This window comes from Halichoerus grypus, chromosome 10, assembly GCF_964656455.1.
Source record: "Halichoerus grypus chromosome 10, mHalGry1.hap1.1, whole genome shotgun sequence".
Lineage (NCBI taxonomy): Eukaryota > Metazoa > Chordata > Mammalia > Carnivora > Phocidae > Halichoerus > Halichoerus grypus.
Genome location: NC_135721.1, coordinates 712,534 through 732,244, shown reverse-complemented (window position 1 = coordinate 732,244; position 19,711 = coordinate 712,534). Strand labels below are relative to the sequence as shown.

At 55.9% G+C, this 19,711-nt stretch overlaps 1 protein-coding gene across 6 annotated transcripts in view; it reads right to left on the bottom strand.

Annotated features, from left to right (window-relative positions):
- Positions 1 to 19,711, bottom strand: part of SNTG2 (syntrophin gamma 2) — a 218,882-nt gene that overhangs the window by 127,220 nt on the left and 71,951 nt on the right. For 5 of the 6 annotated variants that reach the window (XM_078055883.1, XM_078055884.1, XM_078055886.1 and 2 more), the window contains 2 exons: positions 5,845 to 5,932; positions 437 to 528 (listed from right to left, as the gene is read on the bottom strand). The exons of the other annotated variant lie outside the window; for it this stretch is intronic. In XM_078055883.1, coding sequence (XP_077912009.1) covers positions 437 to 528; positions 5,845 to 5,932 — 180 coding nt within the window. The remainder of the gene's footprint in view (positions 1 to 436; positions 529 to 5,844; positions 5,933 to 19,711) is intronic. 6 annotated transcript variants of the gene reach the window in all.

Sequence of the window (19,711 nt, the reverse complement as noted above, 5' to 3'; positions counted from 1 at the left end):
GCCCCGCGGCCAGGCCACTGCCCTGCTCTGGCCCAGCTGCGCAGTTCTCCGGGCGGGGAGGGGACTTGGGAGCATGATGAACACTCACTGCAAGTACACAGTATCGTGTTTGCTTGGGGGGCTTCTACTGATTCGGGAACAAACCCTGTGTAGCGTCCCTGTCAAAGGAGCCTGACAGAGGTGTCCTGAAAACAAGGTCAGCCTTCGGGCAAATCAGAGCAGGACTGTGAGATCTGCCTCAGAGCTGAGCATGCCCACCTGCTTGCTGAGATATAACGAATCACGAGTACAACGTACTACAATGTGGTGCCGAGGCCTCCCCCATCCTGTCCTACGTCTGTCCTCTGCATCTGTCACCGTGCGTGACCTCTCCATCTTGGGGCGTCTGTGCTGACCGATACCCCCGCTAAGTTAGAGGAAGAGAAGCCGCGCTTACTGTGCTGGTGGGGTTGCCGTTCAAATGCAAGCCGCTGTCAAACAGTGGAGAGCAGGCCCGGCTGCCGTGGTCGCTGGCTGGCCCTGGGGACCCTGCGAACAAGCAGAGACGTTCACTCAGACAGAGCACGGGCAGCCCTGGACTAGAGCGCCTGCCGTTTCCTGAAGCACCAGGAAGGCACTCAGGACCCCACACCCACCCCGCACACGGAGTGGGCGGTTATAGGAGAGCCGCCAACACCTGCCTTGCTCTGGGGCCCTGTGGCCTCCCCCGCCACCAATCCGGCCTCACACAGGAAATGGGGCAGACGGCGGACGACAGGCCACCTGACCGGAGGCTGCAGCACCGGGGTCCAGAGCCTGCGTCCACAGGGCACAGGGGACTGTTAGCGCGGGTCCTGGGGACTCTACCCTGTCCTTTCCAGCACTAGCATCACATCGGCTAATTTTTTAAACACTAGTCCTGATTTTCTGTTCTTAATCTTCAAATTACTTATCTGTTTGACATTTTCTGACTATGTTGGCACTGCAAAGTGCTTTAGTAGAAAACACAAAGATGAAACGTATAGATTTGTGGACAGTGGTATTTAAAAACAAACACCTTGTGATCGGGCCAGGAGCAGAGGTCCAGGGCCAGGAAATGCCCGCACCTCACCTGCAGTCAGCCAGTCACCACTCTGAGCTAAGGGTTTCTCTTCTCAGTCACCTCCACCCGCCCCTCTGAACGAGGCCCCCTGCTGGGGAGCCATGGTCACCTGCAGCAGCTCCCTGTAGGGCAATGAATCCCATTTGGTGGGGCCACCCAACTGGCAAGGGGAAGCGGACTCTGATCTGTAAATCTGTTTGTTTATTGTGAGAGGGGAAGAAGAGAGAAAGGAGGAGTCGGGGAGGGCAGAGGGAGAGAGAGAATCTCAAGCAGACTCCACCCGCAGTACAAAGCCCGATGCGGGACTCGATCTCAGGACCCCAAAATCATGACCTGAACTAAAACCAAGAGTCAGAAGCTTAACCGACAGAGCCACCCTGGCACCTCTACAAATCTGTTTTGTGTGAGAAAAGCCAAGGCATTGCATTAAAAATCCAGATTTCTGACTTTCCACCAGCCTTGCTCACTGCAGACAGAAATGTGTGCTGAGCTACGCGGAGCTCGGCAGCCAGCCTTCCCTGCCTCCAATCCTGCCCCGTCGCTGTGTGACGCATGGGGCACCCGCTGATACACCCCTGTGGCATCCCTCTCCCATCTATATAAAATCTGTGAGGACCTCACATTCCCACTGAACGCCACGTTCCTGTGTGCATGGCGAAGTGCATAGCCCCAAGAACTCGGGGGAAATGCACACGGTCCTCCTTTGCTCCAACAGCGGTGCTCGCTTGTGTCTGACAACCACGCTTCTTTCTTGCTTTCGACCAGCTGCCAACTGCACAGTGCTGCCCCAGGCCAGCACCCAGTCTGCCTCTCAGCGTCTCCCCCTGGGCTCTCCATACTGGCTTAACATTGACTCGAGAGCAGAGTCAACACCTCCCTAATTCCCTGCACCCTCCACAACTCCCAAGGACATGGACTGATGGTTCCAGATACAGACACGGATGGGGCGTGAGGACAGAGCTGCAGCTGCAGAGGACACGGGACTGACGGTTCCAGATACAGACATGGATGGGGTATGAGGTCAGGGCTGCAGCTGCAGAGGACACGGGACTGATGATTCCAGATACAGACACGAATGGGGTATGAGGTCAGGGCTGCAGATGCAGAGGACGCTGGATGGACAGACGGTTCCAGATACAGACACGGATGGGGTGTGAGGACAGGGCTGCAGCTGCAGAGGACACAGGACTGATGGTTCCAGATACAGACATGGATGGGGCATGAGGTCAGAGCTGCAGAGGACACGGGACTGACGGTTCCAGATACAGACCATGGATGGGGCGTGAAGACAGAGCTGCAGCTGCAGAGGACACGGGACTGATGGTTCCAGATACAGACACGGATGGGGTGTGAGGTCAGGGCTGCAGATGCAGAGGACGCTGGATGGACTGACGGTTCCAGATACAGACACGGATGGGGTGTGAGGACAGAGCTGCAGCTGCACAGGACACGGGACTGACGGTTCCAGATACAGACACGGATGGGGCGTGAGGTCAGGGCTGCAGCTGCAGAGGACACGGGACTGACGGTTCCAGATACAGACACGGATGGGGTGTGAGGACAGAGCTGCAGCTGCAGAGGACACGGGATGGACGGGTCCCAGGCTCGTTCCCTGCTCTAGTGTGTGGCTGGCTCCCACCAGCAATGACCTATTGTAGGATCGAGGGTTGAGCAGGCAAGAGCGAGTTTGCCTTCGCTGTGGCTTCACCAGAGGAAACTGCTTGAATTTTGGGAGAGATTATGACCACTATAATTAAATTTTTTAGGATACTAGAGTTTTAACTCTTGTAGATTATAAAGAACCAAATAAAAGCAAAATAGACATTTATACTGAATGGATAGAGAATTCAATGTCCCTGCCACGTGGGAAGCCTGGGAGGCAGAGCTCACATGGCTCAGGTGGCAGGCCACGTCTGACTCCCCATGGGAACCGTGAGCACCTTTACAGGAATGCTGACCCGTGTGCCCAGCTGAGCTCACCATGCAGGTCCCAAGGACTCAGCCAGGTGGTGCCAGGACATCAGCAGCAACACGGGGCAAGTGACGAGGCTGCTGGCTACACATCATTGCGATCCGTCTCTCAACAGAACAGCCTCCAGGAGCTCCGGCTGACGCGTCAGAGTTCCACAACCATCCCGTGACCACGGGGGCATGGCCACCTCAGGCCGGGGGTGGCTCCCTGTTGACAGGCTTCGGTGAGGGGCATCCCTCTCCGACCACAGCTTCAGGATGCTACTGTGGTTGTTTGAATTCTGCGCTGTCAGTCACGTTAGTGAAAGGTGGCCTGGAAACCCCACCCATCCCACTCTGCCACGGAAGTCACCTCCCCTAGAAGACACGGCAGATGAAGCCAGCACGTGAACATCTTCAGTGTCGATGTGCCAGCCCCTGCCCGTCCCCCCGTGCCTTCTGCTGCAACGTTACGTGATAAGCTTTCTAGCCACGCACGAGGACACCAAGCGGATAGAAGCACAGGTAGACAGACTGATAGAGAGGCGGACACACAGACCACCTGGTGGCACCACCCTCCGTGGACACACTGCCACACGCGTGATATCCACATGCACGCCCAACGCTCACCAGCCTTTACATTCTTCTGGAAAGAATCACCGTGAAGCCCTTGCTCACAGAGTCTAAACCCAGACCCAGAGGGTCAGGAGGCCACTAAGCCCTGTGTGCAATCAGCTTCTTCCAGCCATGTTTCTTTACAACACTCTGAGATTTAGAAGAAAGAGGACAGACAATTCTGCAGCCCTCTTGCTGTCAGGGAAGGAAGCTTCCGCTGCACTTTCCCCACCTCCACTAACCCCCATGTCTCACCCGAACCTCTCCTCTGTCGTGAACTGAACGTCCGTGTCCCCAGCCCCCCAACGTGAAGGCGCTGGGTGCCTGTGGGAGGTGACGAGGTCACCTTGTAAAAAGCCCCCGCGGCCTCCCTTGCTCCTCCTCACAGGACACGGCCAGGAGAGGCGTGTACGAACCAGGTCCTCACCCGACGTCCAGCCTCCAGAACCTGGAGCGAGAAGCCTGTGCTGTCCAAGCCGCCCAGCTGTGGTGCCTTATTACCGCAGCCGAGCAGGCCGACCCACACCAGCCTGCCTCCTCACTCAAACTGCGGGACGTGCCCGCGGGCTCCAGTCCCTGCGCCCCAGGACCCGGTGCAGCTTGCCACGGGCAGGAGCTACTAGCGTCACCTGCAGGCCTGAGGCGCCTCCTCTCCCGTGAGCCGGTGGGCAGGCCAGGGGCGAGCCGGGTGGACAGTCCACCCAGGACTGGACCCCCCGGCTCTCAGGACCTGCACACATCCTGCACGGGCTGCTCCCCTTGCGGTCCATACTCCCCCAAACCCCTGCACGCGGCTGCTCCCCTTGCGGTCCATACTCCCCCAAACCCCTGCACGCGGCTGCTCCCCTTGCGGTCCATACTCCCCCAAACCCCTGCACGCGGCTGCTCCCCTTGCGGTCCATACTCCCCCAAACCCCTGCACGGGCTGCTCCCCTTGCAGTCCATACTCCCCCAAACCCCACAGGACGAGACGCGGTGCTACCTATGTTCTTTGCTCGTCTTTGGATGGCTGGCCCGACGGCTAAACTCCCACTTCCGCTACTCTGGGCACGCTGCCTTCCGCCTCTCCAGCCCCTCGGGCCGTTCTCCTGACCCCGGAACCCTCTGAGCACTTTCATCGAAGGCCCCAGTCACAACGGGCAGGCTTGTAGGAAGGTAGGCCATGCGGTAAACCTTACTGACGTGTTTGTACAGCAACAAGAGGGATGGCCATTTTCCCAAGTCAGTGAATACAGGTGAGGTTACCCCACCGGGGTCTGATGGGAAAACATGCAGTTTCTGAAACTGATCTGCTCAGGTTCTCCGGGAGGGAAAGCAGAAAGCTGAATGAGTTAAACAACCTGCTGTCAAACGAGGATCCTCCTGCCACCAATGTGCCCAGGGAGCTGCACCTGGGCCCACGGATGGCAGCAGATGGCGGGCTCCACTGTAGGGGAGCAGAGGAAGAGGGACAGGAAATGAGGCAAACGGGGTGAGCCCAGGGTGAGGGCTGCTCTTCCACGTGAGGGAAAGGGGGGCAGCGCCCACGCCTGGTGAGCCAGAGACTTGACCGCGAGGGGCCCCCAGCAGAGCCGCAGCCCCCGCGAGCATGAAGGTGCCTAACGCCCATTCTGGCTGCCGAGGACAGCACCCCAACCCCTGGAAGGAAGACAAACTCACACATGTTGTAAAAACATGGCGGCCGCGTAGAGTCAGTAAAGGTCATGGTGACTGCCTGGAGTAAAACATCCTCATGGATGTGTGGTTCATCACTTACAACTGGATCACAGCTTAGGCACGAGAGAGAATTAAATCCCGGCGTGAGCGTGGCGCAGGCACTTCACAGCATAGACTTACTATAATCCTTTCTCAGCATAAATTCCTCAAGTCAACACTGATATTTTAAGAGCAAACTTAGTTTCTCTGTATGTACGTGTGTGTAGGTGACTATAACCAGCGAGCCGACCTAAAGAAGGAGCTTTACGGCTAATCAATCGACACAGCAGTCTGAGGGCGCCTTCTCTAGAAAGGCCTGGGGGGGTGTGAAAATGCAGGGTCTCAGGGACATGTACGGCTGAGGTGTCTATCCATGTCCTTCATCCCCCTGAGCACGAGCTCGGGCCCTGAGTCACACCCATCAGCCACTGCCGTCCGTGTGGATAAACAGCGTGGGGAGAAGGAAACGCCACTGGGCCCCTGAAGATCTCGCCACCCCTTACCTAACGGGAGCTTCAGAAATGACGGCGCATCCCTGAGATACTCAACAGTGATGGTCACTTCGTCGCCAGCATTTCTCAAAAGATGCACCTGTCAATGTGACAAAAAACAGCTACTTTACCATCACAAAAGGACCAGACACAGAGTTAAAAAAAACAAGATTCCTATGCACCTGGCCTATTTCTCAACAACTCTAGGTTGGCGATTACCCGAGACACTGAGACCCCGCGGGCTCCAGAAGAAGCTGCACGCCCCGCAGTCCACCACACCAGTGTGCCATCTACACAGACACTCACACGCAGCAGTGGGGGCGTGCCACCATTCAACCACGGACCGGGCTCACTGCAACCTCCAGGGTGATCTACCAGAAAGTCATGTCAGGTGAGGAGTTGGTTTATTGGCACAAACAGCCAACTTTCAGACACTGGCAGAACCCAGGTGAGCTGGGTAATGAAGACACAGCAGATCACAAGCACAAGCTTCGGGGTTTCAATGACATTTGAATCCTGGAGACGTGAATGGGCGTCCCTTCAACGTGCCCACACTTCTCTGCTGAGTGTCACATTATCTTCAGGGTTCGGTCACTTCATCCACCATCGCTGGGCTTCCATTTCTCGTCACATCTCCGCACACTCACTGACATGGAAGCAAGCGTGATGTCGCCGCTCCAGAGCCCAGAGGGGACTGGAATTTGCCAGAGTCCGGCTGGTGCGCGGCCAGCCCGCCCTCAGCAGTGTGGCCCTCCCCCACTCCTCCCTCTCCTGGCTCCCGCTTCCTTATTTGTCCCGTCACCCCGGGGCCAGCGTCTTACATGGATACCACAGCTTTCTCAGACACCTGCTATCATCCCCTCCGCGGCCCAGAGAGCCACACACATGCTCTCCTCTATCATCACACACAACCTCATGGGTACCAGTATCTCCGCCCCATGGACTGTGCCTGTCCATGGCCCGTGTCCCCTCGACCTTGACCTCACACCTAGGGACCCAAGCCCTGAATTCCCCTCAAATACGCCAGGCTGGAGTCAGAGAAACTGCAGACGCACCTCCCTGGGGTCCTACTCCTTCTTCCCCCTGGCGGTGCACGGACAGCCTCCTGCCTCCCGCACGCCAGCCTGCGCTTCATGAGGATTAAACTGCACGATCCTGTGGCCTCACCCCCATCGCACACGTGGCCAAGGCAGCCGGGGCCATGCCTTCCGTGCAGCCACCTCATCCCCCCAGGGTCTGGATGCAGGTGCACACAGGACACACAGGCCGCTGTCGGCCCACTGTCATGGACGAGGTGCAAACCCGCCTTCAAACACGCAAGAGACCCACTCACTCAGAAACGGACGCACTTCTCCAAGGAACTCATGGGAGAGGGCACAGCCCCCGGACCAGGAGGCGCGTCGGGAGCATCCCAGGCCCGCAGCCGCCTGTCCGCACCAGCCTCTCCTCGCTGACAGGACGCAGCAGGACCTGACCATCGCTGTGGTGCCCGGGATCCACGTGCACCCCGTGGGAAGCTCAGTGCAACTGGGTTCTCTCCATCTGACCCAAGAGACCCCAACCAGCCGCACAGGCCGTGAGCAGCCCTCCTCTCTGGATGGGGTGGGATCCTGCGACTCAGCACTTCTGAGGAAGGGGACGGCACTGAAGCGTCCGAAACATCCTGAGCTCACGCAGATTTAAACTTCGAAGGGCAAGTGTCCCCTGGACAGCAAGTCCCGGACCTTGACCCCGCCGCAGCAGGCAGACATGCTCCCGCCAGCCTGCTCCAAATGCTTCCTGAAATGAGACACGCACGCCCCACCTGCCAAAGCATCTGGAGCAGTTTCACGTTTAGTAACTTTCACACGCCTTTCTGAAGACGAAATTACTTTGAAGCTTAAAATCTCCTACCCATTTAGTAAAGGCTGACTGACCCCAACGGGACCCGCTGCATCTTTCCACGACGTCCTCGAGCTCGGTGTGCTGGGTCCTCACGGAGGGACCACTGCGGACACGCTGCTTTTGTCCGAGTGACCGTGAAGTGTGCGGCGAGCGGCCTGGAGCATCAGGCATTTTTACCGGAGGCGGGTCCCGCTCAGCCGCTGTGCCCCCGTGATGCTCGCGGCGCCCACGCGCGGGCACGAGGGCTCCGCTTCATCGCGCACCGTCCCCGATTCAGGGCAGTGTGTACGCGCTCAGACACACCTGCGAGCGCTGATCGCTGGTGCCTCCAAACTCGCCGAACGAGCGCCTGCAAGCGCGCTCCCCCACGCCACCCCTGAAGAGTGACAGCTGCGGGAGGGACCCCGACCCCAGGTCCAGGCCCGGCGGCTCCTTTCCGCCCGGAGCCACACGGACCCGCCTCTGCCTCTAACACCCGTCTTCACGCCCGTCCGCCCGCACTGCTGACCCCGGGGCACATCCGTTCCGACCCCGCCGGGAAAGCGGGAGGGAGTCCAGCCTCTGATTCGCAGCCGTGCCCTCAGAGCCCACAGGGACGCCCACGACCTTCCCCTCCAAAGGACTCGGCTTCCACAGGCGCTCTCCCGAGCCCCCAACAAACGCCCCTCCAGGCTTCCAAGAGCCGGGCGTCTTCGCGGCTGGGCGGGGAGGTCATCGGCCAGGGTTCCGAGGCCGCGGCCGAAGGTCGGGGGCCGGTGGCTCGACGCCGGGGAGCCGCTCCCGGGCCGCAGACGCGCACGGGGCCGCGCAAGCCGTGAGGTCCTCCCTGCAGGGACACCGATCCCGCCCGGGGACCCCGACCTCACTGAACTGATCCCCTCCCGACACCACTCACTGGGGCACAAGCCCTGTGTCCACGTCGGGGGCTGGACACGCGCGGGGCAAGTGCGCCACGCCGTCGGCACAATTTTTCCACAACGCCTTACAAACTCACCTCAATTCACGAGGCCTCTGAGGCGAAGAAACCACTCGGTGTGGACATGCACGCCGCTGATGCGCACGCAGGCGCGCGCGCACGCACGCACGCACGCGCACAGGCGCAGGCTCGCACACATGCGCAGGCTCCCACACAGGCGCATGCTCTCACACACGCATGCACGCACGCACACGGGTGCACGCTCGCACACGGGTGCACGCTCGCACGCATGCGCAGGCTCCCACACAGGCGCATGCTCTCTCTCACACGCGCATGCACGCACGCACGCACACGGGTGCACGCTCGCACGCATGCGCAGGCTCCCACACAGGCGCATGCTCTCTCTCACACGCGCATGCACGCACGCACGCACACGGGTGCACGCTCACACGCATGCGCAGGCTCCTACACAGGCGCATGCTCTCTCTCACACGCGCCTGCACGCACGCACGCACACAGGCACACGCTCCCACACAGGTGCATGCCCGGCCCATGGGCTCCCCGGCCTTCTCTCCCTGGGGTCGGATCGCTCACCCGACCATACGAACGAGGTCATACGTCCGACCTTGCTGTGTGTCCACATCTGCACCACCGCGTCTGTCCTCCAGCTTGTTCCCGAGGCTGACCCCACTAACACTGTCGTCCCTGGGACCATCCGCCCCAAGCTAGCACCTGACACCCTCCTTGTTCAGCGTGAATTCCAAGATCCGTCACCCTCCCCCTCACCCCCCGGCAGCGCTGCACCAGCCACGCTCACCAGACCCCCCACCAGCCCACCGCTAAGTCCCTGGAAACGCACAGCTCGGACGGGCTCGGTGCGTGTCACGTGCTCACGCTGTCGGCCCTGCGGGCCCAGCACGTCTCCCTTATGGAAGCTGAGCCCAGGACCAAGCACACGTGCGTGCCATCCTGAACCTCCCCCGCCGGCAAACAGAACGGTTGGTGTGCACGGTGGGAGCCCGACGTGTAAATCCTCCTTCCCTCAACTGCCTGGCATGCTAAACGCACCCAGCTACAGTCTGTTGAAACAACCTGCCTGTTCGCCGTGTGACTTCCTAAGTGCTTCATTCCCATGCACCTAAGGGAATAAAAGGTTAGTTTATGAGCGCTCCCCTTAAGCTCAGGTGTAGAACCAGCACACTGAACAAAGAAGCTACGTTATTGTAAATGATTAGTGCCACAGTCAGCAGCAGGGTATCCTAAGTCAGAAACAGTTCACGCAGCGGGCCCTGGGAGCCACATCAGATCTGCTGGATCTGGGAGCCGCAGCCGGGACCGGTGCATCCGTGCACCTGATGGACCAGGTACCAGCCTAGTTGGCAAGGTGACCTTGACGCACGACCTTCTGTGCGGAGAGGAGACCGTGTAGGGCCAACTACCTTGCCTTATAAATCTCTGCAGGGACGGGAAGCTCAGCATCTGTCTCCAGCCTCGGGAAGCACCGCTGCACGGGGTCCCACTGCCCTTAGTCACAGCCAGCGCCCACACCTCACACTCCTCTTATGTGTGCATGACGGAGCTGTTTCAAGAGTCCAGAAAAAGGGTTTTGCCCAGAGACAGAACTGCACTGTGCTTCCCAAAGGAACATGATGTTAGTTGTTTCTACCTGAATCGCTGCCTTATCCCCAAACAGAACTTACGTGTTAATGCCTCCTCACTGATAACTTCCCTCTCGTTGCTCCTTCCACATGTGAGCCTGGCGCGTGGGTCCACGTGGCACCTGCCTGAGCACCGAGAGTCTGCATGGGACCCAGAGTCAATCCTGTGAAATCCTCTTTGCGGGATCTCCGCTCTTATCTGTGTCTTTGCAAACCATAACAACCACAAACCGCCAACCTATGACCTAAGTGACCCCACTGTCCACTCTCAGCGTCTTGAACTCCTTCAGTCCATGAGGAAAAAATGCTGGACACTGTGCAGAGACTGGCAGTAAAAGTCACTTGCTCCAGGAATCGCAAGGACGCCCGTGCGCGAGTCCAGTGGCGCATCACACCCTTGGGCCTACCCAGCACACATGGGTCACTATTTACCAAAACCAGATAAAGCTTGGCCGCCTCCCTGCTTGGCCCCTTGTGACTATTCGTTTGCTGATGTGTCATCACTTCATGCCCCAGCAAGGGGCCAGTGATTCGGACAGTGGGTTCCTGGCCCTAATGCCCTCGGGGGTCCCTCTGAAGCTTGCATTTAAAGAGGCACTGGAGGTGTGGTTCACAACAAGGTAAGTCCCCGGGAAACAGTGGCTTCGCCCTGAGCCTGGGCTCCCCGCACACCCAGTGGCCTCCGCATCTGTCCTTCACCAAGTCTGTCCGCAGGGAACCTCACATCAGACACTGCTGTGGACGTCCCCACACGACGTCCCAGCTTCCAGGCGTGCCCCTTCCCAAGCTCCCAGACACCTGCTGTCATGGGTAACACCTGCTTCATGCTCACATTCTCCTTGTGTCCCTCGAGCTCTTGCCCTATGCAGCCGGGAGGTATCGTGAGAAGCCCATTCCTCACAGCCTGCTCCAGCTGCCCAGCCTGGCCCACGTGTCTGTGCCCCTTCTCCTCCCACACTCCCGTGCTCCCTAATCACGACCTCTCTGAGAGAATGCCTCAGCCGCCGGGCTCCCCACTGACGTGACTTCACGCCCACCCTCCTGCCTTCTCCCCTACAGGACCTCACGCTCCCCCCACCGCAGCCCCACACCCCAGAGACTAAGAACGCCTCCCTCTTCACCAGCGACGCCCGCCGGGGTCTCCAGTCCTGGCCGCGGCGCCGGGTGTCCCGCTAAGCAGCTGCCCACCGCCCACACACCAGGCAGGACAGTGGGGCTGGAGAAGAACAATGTCTGGCTGAGGAGTCTCACGCCACACTCATGGCCGCTATTCTCAGGGGCGTCAGGGGGTGTTCTTATCCACGCTCCTGCAGGGGACCTTCTTCCTGGTCTTCTCCCCTCAGCTGAAACCCCGGCGTCGCCTCCTCTTCCCACAGCTGGTCCTCGCGGGTCACAGGGCGTGACTCCCTAGAAATAAGACCACCTGCGCTGCCATCGTGACGGGTGTCACAGCGCGTAGTGGCCCTGCCTCCCCTCTCGCAGAGGGAGGCCCCTCGGACCGTGAGTCCACCTGCGCTGGCGACCTGCTCCCCTCGGAGCAGGAACAGACCCCCTCCCACCCCAGACGTCCCTTCCTGCACATCCGTGTGCACAGCTGCGGCGGCAGAAAAACCCTGAAAGACTGTCTGTTCCTCCGCCAGCCCCTCACTTCCCCAAGCCGGCCCCCGACCATCAAACTGCAAGGCCGGTCCTCAGCCTGCGCCTCTGCCGGCCTCCCCACGCTCTGCCCTGTGTCCACTCCCCTTGGCCTCGGGATCGACGCCATCCTCACCTCCCTGCTCCCCCCGGGGTTTCTTTCCTGGTCTCCCAGAACTTGGAATGGCGGAGCTGTAAGGGGCAGTCCCTGGGCCCTCCCCCCACACGTATAACCGCCATTCTTAGCTATGACATAACGATTTGTATTTATTCCATTATTTATATTCCTTTTTTAAATTTTATTTTATTATGTTATGTTAGTCACCATATATTACATCATTAGTTTTTGATGTAGTGTTCCACGATTCATTATTTTCGTGTAACACCCAGTGCTCCATGCAGAACGTGCCCTCCCTAATACCCATCACCAGGCTAACCATCCTCCCACCCCCTCCCCTCTAGAACCCTCAGTTTGTTTCTCAGAGTCCATCGTCTCTCATGGTTCATCTCTCCCTCCAATCCCCCCCCCTCATTTTTCCCTTCCTTCTCCTAATGTCCTCCATGTTATTCCTTATGTTCCACAAATAAGTGAAACCATATGATAATTGACTTTCTCTGCTGACTTATTTCACTTAGCATAATCTCCTCCAGTCCCATCCATGTTGATGTAAAAGATGGGTGTTCATCCTTTCTAATGGCTGAGTAATATTCCATTGTATATATGGACCACATCTTCTTTATCCATTCATCTTTTGAGGGCATCTCGGCTCTTTCCACAGTTTGGCTATTGCGGACATTGCTGCTATGAACATTGGGGTGCATATGGCCCTTCTTTTCCCTACATCTGTGTCTTTGGGGTAAATACCCAGTAGTGCAATTGCTGGGTCACAGGGTAGCTCTATTTTTAATATTTTGAGGCACCTCCACACTGTTTTCCAAAGTGGCTGTACCAACTTGCATTCCCACCAACAGTGTAAGAGGGTTCCCCTTTCTCCACAACCTCTCCAACATTTGTTGTTTCTTTCCCTGTCCATTTTTGCCATTCTAACTGGTGTAAGGTGGTATCTCAATGTGGTTTTGATTTGAATTTCCCTGATGGCTAATGATGATGAACATTTTTTCATGTGTCTGTTAGCCATTTGTATGTCTTCTTTGGAGAAGTGTCTGTTCATATCTTCTGCCCATTCTTTGTCTTATTTATTTTTTGGGTGTTGAGTTTGAGAAGTTCTTTACAGATCTTGAATACCAGCCCTTTGTCTGTAATGTCATTTGCAAGTATCTTCTCCCATTCTGTGGGTTGCCTCTTTGTTTTGTTGACTGCTTCCTTTGCTTGATGAAGTGCCAGAAGTTCATTTTTGCTTTTGTTTCACTAGTCTTTGGAGATGTATCTTGAAAGAAGTTGATGATGGGTGATGTATTAGGGTTCTACTAGAGAAACAGAGCCATAGAGGGAGATACTGGATTTGTGTGCAAGACCGAGAGAGAGAGAGAGAGAGAGAAATCTGTAGGTCGGAATTCAGACTGGAAACCTGCAGCAGAATTTGTGGCTTCAGCTGATAGTGAGAGTTTTTTCTTCCTCAGAGAAATCTCAATTTTTTTTAATCTTAAGGCTTTCAACTGGTTAGATGAGGCCCACCCACATTATGGAGGGTGACCTGCTCGACTCTAAGTCACTGACTGTGGACATCAGCCACATCTACCGAATACCTTCACAGCAACACCTAGCTTAACGTTTGACTAGGGAGCTGGGTGCTGTAGCCTAGCCACATGGACAGATAAAACTGTTAATAAACTGACATATTGATATATGATGGTTATTTAAAAATATGTAAAGGAAAAGAGCCACATTTTAAAAATTGGATTATCTTTGTTTGAATGACACATGGAAAGGATCTACTCCTTTGAGTTATAAAGACAATATGTTATTAGGAATATAAATATCTGGAAGAATAAATGATCTAAATATAAGCGGAAAGCATGTGACCGTCCCTCGGATGGATGTGGTGCACAGAGGCTACTAGCCAGGACGCAAACCTGACTGGTCTTCCCAGAGCCAAACATCTCAGCTCCACTCCAGTGAGCAGAGGCCGCTGGGGGTTCTGCCGAGGATGGGCTGGACTTGGAAAAAGATCAAATGAGGAGCAATGATGAGTCGAAGGCCCCACATTGGCATCGCAGGCGGCACAGGGACAATGCAGGTTGGATGTAGCAGGCCTCCTGGAGGGACGGTACACACGCGGTGACGAGAGCAGAGGGCTGGCGCAGGTGGGATTCCAGGCCATTCCAGCTCAGTGCCGTGCGTTTGGACAGAACCTGGAACATGCTGGTTTCCTGGGACATGAAGATGGGGCAGGGAATCTCTAAGTGTCCTGTCAATGCCTGGCTTCCTTCAAAGGGATGCAGGATGGCAGATATTTTCCACATGATCACAGAACACGGTCGATCATGTTCTATCTCAGAAGGAAGTAGAAGTGTTTGTCAAACACATGACAACCAATCAGGCCCCCAGTCCATGACCTCAAACCACGACCAATCAGTGAGCGCACTCTGTAACTCCACCCTGACACCCACCGGCTATGGGTCACACTCTTCGAGTCCGTGGATGTTGGTAAGGAAGCCCTTAGGACGCCCACTGACTTTCCCCAGCAAGGCAGGGTTCTCGCTCAGACAGCAGGAAAAGGGTTTGCTCCGATTCTCACCGTGATACTCCCAATTCCAGCTGGGCCTCCTCCTGGCTGATGCACCCTCATGTGGGAGTCTCATGACCAACATGGGAGTTTGATGAGCAACACATCCCACACCCAAGAAAGGGCATTACTCTGCACGACGACGTGCACCCAAGGAAGCTGGGGCAGGCAGGCCAGAGACTGTGTCACAAACTGCTGTCTTCCTTTCCGACATGCTAACCCCACAGGGACATGCACAGCCCGGGGGGGGGGGGTCCCAGGAGAGGCATGAATGGGTCTCCGTGTTTTATGAAGCAAGATGCTCATTGGCATTCCCTGCAACCGTCTGCCAGGCAAGTGCTTGCTTGGTAAGCATCAGAAATATGAGCTCAGGTGTCCCACTGACCCCTTTCGACTGTTCCCTGAAAACCATCCACGTCAAAACAGCATCTGAAACTAGTTCTCCAAACCTTCAAGTACAGGCTGTTAACTGTGATTCACTATTTATTACGGGACTTGTGATTATGCAGTCTTTCCCAAGGAAACATTATGACATCAGTGAGCAACATTTTAATAATGGAGAAATGTCAGATAAAAAGTCAAGATCAAACTTTACCCCTCAGTTCAGGATGGGCATAGATAATTTTGTCACCAGCACCTAAGTAGATAGATTCTTCTGGCCTGCTGGTTCCCCACATCTCAGAGCCGTAGACTTCTAAGGGCATGAGAGTGGCCACAATGTGCAGATCCGCGGATGGGGGTCTACCGATGGGAACAAGGCAGAGCTGTGATCCTCTCTACCGCCTGGGTTTCCTTCCTGTTGGAGTTGACTGGTTTAGAGTGACCCTGTTTGCTTCCAGTCCTATTAACACCAGGTCCCTGGTCGCCTCAAAATCCTCCTGCGTGAAATGAGGGGCTGGACCAGGTATCCATGAGGTCTCTTCATATTTCATGTTTTTAAAACACCCCCAGGTCCACATGACAGGACAGTTCGCTCTGCGATGACCATGGAGGTCACGCCTCAAGCTGTGCTTGCTCCTGAAATCTTAGCTGAGGAGCTGCTCTTACTCAATCCAGTAACAGAGATGAAAGACCCAAACAGAATGCACAATGAGTTTATTCATTTCAACCCCTCCCTTTAAAAACACAGCTACTACTTTAGTTCCTTTAAATGTAAACTTAAAATGTAAGACACTTCCAACTATTGATTCTCTTCCTTCAAGAAAGACCACAGTCAGGCCTGTATCGCCTTCCACTGCCTCGGCAAATTTCACATTCTTGACTCTCCCAGAATAGTATTTGTGAAGGTAATGGGCGCTGCCACGTGGTGCTACCATATCCGAGCCACTCAGGGTCTTACGCCAGGCGGCTGCAACTCAGAGTTCCCTTCTGTGGTAACTTGCACTGTTTTGGGTAAATCATCTAAAATTTCCTTGGCTGTATGTGATCCTTGACACCGTCCTTGGATTACTGCTTGGTGGCTCTTACGCCTGAAGTCCCGGCACAGCAGGAAAAACACCATGGGATACCACGGACGAACCACGTCATTTTCTCTCTGTCGGGATGTTGGCCTTCCGCCAACAGAAGCCACCGTGAGAAAGAATTGAGAACTTACGGAATGAACTGAAAGTTGAGAATAAATCAGTTTCAAAGAAGGAAAACACTTTCTTCAGCATGTCTGCTCTGGGGGCTGGGGCAGGACGGCTTAGGGGGACACGGGAGGTGATCTGGGGTCACCACACCTGGTGAGCGCAGATTCCGTCCCACAGCAACTCACAGACGCGGCAGCCGCTCGCCTTCCCGAGACTCCCCTTCCTGAGCTCTCGTGGGACAGACCTGACTTCTCACAGCAGAGCCACGGAGCCTCATCAGCCTCCAGAACCGAGTCGACTCAAGGACCGCTGCCCTCGAATCCGGGACAGAGTCCTCGGGGGGAACGTTTGTACCGCCCGCCTCCCCACTGGCTCCCACAGAAGGACGTGCGGCATCGGTGCTGGATCCGAACTGAGGCCGCCTCCCAGGGACCCAAGCCCACGATGGTGGGCCAGGCGACAGCCGCCTTTCCTTCGTCTTGAGCCTACCGCACACGCGTCCTGGGGCTGTAGACGCAGCCTGCGGTGATTCTTCCCTTTTCTGAATAGAGGTAAAGAGACGTATTCACTAACCGGCGGCATCTCCACGCTGGCTTCCTGACTCACGGTCAGAAGGGGCCTGTGGAAGCCCTCAGAACCGCTTCTCCTGGCGCAACAGAAGCCCAGCCGCCGGGCCACAGGAAGGACGGGAAGGATGGCGGTTCGTCCTACGCCCCCAGTCCGCGTGCCTCTCCGGCCCAGGCGGAGCAGGTGAGTCAGCCGTGACGACGGCGCTCCACTGTGAACATGAACACACGGACCCCGGCGACGACTACAGCGCTGCCCCCGACGTGCCCTGCTCCTGCTCCCTCGGGTGCGACCGCTCACGCGGCCGTCTCGCCTTCTCCATCCTTGCCGGCTGGAAGCACTGTGTCCTTCCTCTCCTGCCTCAGGGCTACGCCGGCCATCTGTCCGCCTGTCCTTCTGTCGTCTACAGGAAATGGGGCCTCTGCCAGTGCCGTCTGCTGGTTCGCTACCTCGGTGGCATCATGCTTATTCCACTTGGGGAAAATGAGGTAACACCTCGGAGAATTTGGTAATGTGCCAGGGGGAGCGAGACACGGCCCCACGGCAGACGCGAGCCCGCAACCTCCGTGCGTTTGCTGTTTGCTGGTGGCCTGGGGCACGTCAGGCATTCCAGGCTGAAGGACGAGTCGCTGCAGGTCGGACCTCTGGCCAGGAAGACAGCAAAACTCCCAGCGGTCTCTGTGGGTTCTGACGGGAACAGAAACCACATCTGGCCGTGCTGCTCTGCCCACTTACCCGACAACCCATCAGGCAGCCCAGTTTTGAGAAGCAGCATATCCACGCTACCATCATGCAAGGGTTCCACCACGTGGGCAGCACAACTCCAGACCCAAGGTGCTGGAGCGTCCACGTAGACGGGACTGCTAGGCGGCGTCTGGGGGAGGCTAACAGGACAGCCACATGCATACCCTTGGGTTTGGGGATAAAGCCATGTCAATAAAACCATATCTGCTAGTAAATGCTCTCTTCTTGGAGAAGCTCGTTGGGATAGTGAGCTGTTGCTGGGCTCTGGCAGGGTCTGAATGCTTGACCACAGGTCCACGAGCCACAACACAAAGCAACTGTCCACCAAGGCTCAAACGTCACCTGCCCTGCAAAGCCACACAAGCTGGACGTGGGCAGCGACCTTACCAAGGGGGACTGGTCTATACAAGACTGGGCTGGACCAGGTCTCGGCGGAAGAGGTGAGCACATGAGCAGGAGTCTCAACCCCCTACTGCTGCCACATGACACCTGTGTCCCATAAACCACACCCGCGACCTTACAACAAGTTGTGTTCCCCATTCCTGTGATTTTGAACACTACTAATTAAGAGGTCTGGAAATTATGGAGACATCGTGCTGAAACTAAGGTATCTCCTGAAATCTCTGTGTGGTGCTGATTCTAATGTGCCCCGGGGTGGAGAACCACCTCCCCCAGCAATTTCCCAGCTCATGAGTAAGAAAATATTGTCAGTTAGTTATCTTTACATGTCTCTGTACCCATTGGTCATCTAATTTTCTATCTATAATCCACCTGCCCACCCATCAGTCTAATCCATGCTTTTTGGCTCATGTCTGATCCAGCTCCAAGACTCCTTTTCATGAGATGGAAAGGCTTCTGGAGCCACCTGTCTGTTCATAGTGATGGAGCTTCTGGGCACATTCTCACCTGAGCAGAGACGCAGGGAATGATAACACCTGATCCCAAAAGAGAGGATGTAGGGAGGCGGTGGGAGGAGACAGAGGGGGACTCCACCGGGACAGGGTGAGGGGCGTCTCTGCCAGGAGCCGAGCTGAGAGCAGAGGGTGGCTCTCCTCCAACGTGAATGCAGCACATTGCTCCGCATCAGACCACACTCACCCTTGAGGGCAAGGCCTGGCTTATGCACGATTCGATGCCCTTAGTTCCAACATAAGACATGTTCCATAAATATCTGTCAAGTGAGAATGGCCTGGGGAAAGCAAGCCCCCCTTCTAACAGACGGAGCGAACCTCGGTGAGGGGCGCCGGGTGAGTGGTGGTGCTCAGCCTGGGACACGCAGCTGCTCTGAGCTCCACACCATCCTCTGTTCTGTGTTTAACACACGTGACTGACTTTATTTCTGCCCTGAGGCCTTACTGAGGCTGGATGGGTATGGAAACATGTGAAAAAGGACAGATTTTGACTCAACTAGGAGACTCATGAATTTTTACTGATCAGGGCAGTTCTCACCAATGTGTTCATAGTACCCAAGAACTCGGTCTGCTACATCAGACTAGAAGTAACTTTCTACCACGATGCTCTCATATCTGAAAGGTCTTTTTAAAAGTTCTGACCATATTGCAGGGAAAATGAAATCTGTCAGGTGGGCCATTCTGAGGTCCTGTCAGCCCGGCCCACTCAGCCTAGCCTGCCTGTGAGCCCCGCCTGCAGACCCGCCCCGGTCCCTGCTCCTCCCCGCACACGTCAGACTCAGTGACTTTCCTTTGTCTCGGATGACGTGTCTCAGAATTTGCCCAAGACACAAACTTGCCCATGGACAGTCTGACCCTGCCGCGGCTGCTGTAACAACAGACACCGATGTGGAGAAAAACCCGCGTGTATTAAACAGGGAAGCTGTAGGCTTGTCCCCACATATGTATTACATGCAAATAAGCAGATTTCTGTCCCTGTCATGTAGCAAAACTATTCCGAAGCTTGGGACGGTATGTGCGTGAGGAAGATTCATTTTGTGGATCCTTTGTGTTCAAGCAGAGCTGACATTCTTCCTTTTAGAATTAACTGAAACTAGGATTTACTCTGAAAAATGAGGATGTGAGGCTATGTGATTTATGAGGCCTTCAGAAACTTAATATTTTTATGAACTTTATGAATCTGAAAAACGGAATCTGTCTCATTAGTAGTGCTAAAACCACATCTTTTCTGTCACATAAGAATCTAGACATATCATTTGATAATGTGATTTACAGGTACATCTGTACCCAATATTGGAGTAGCTCT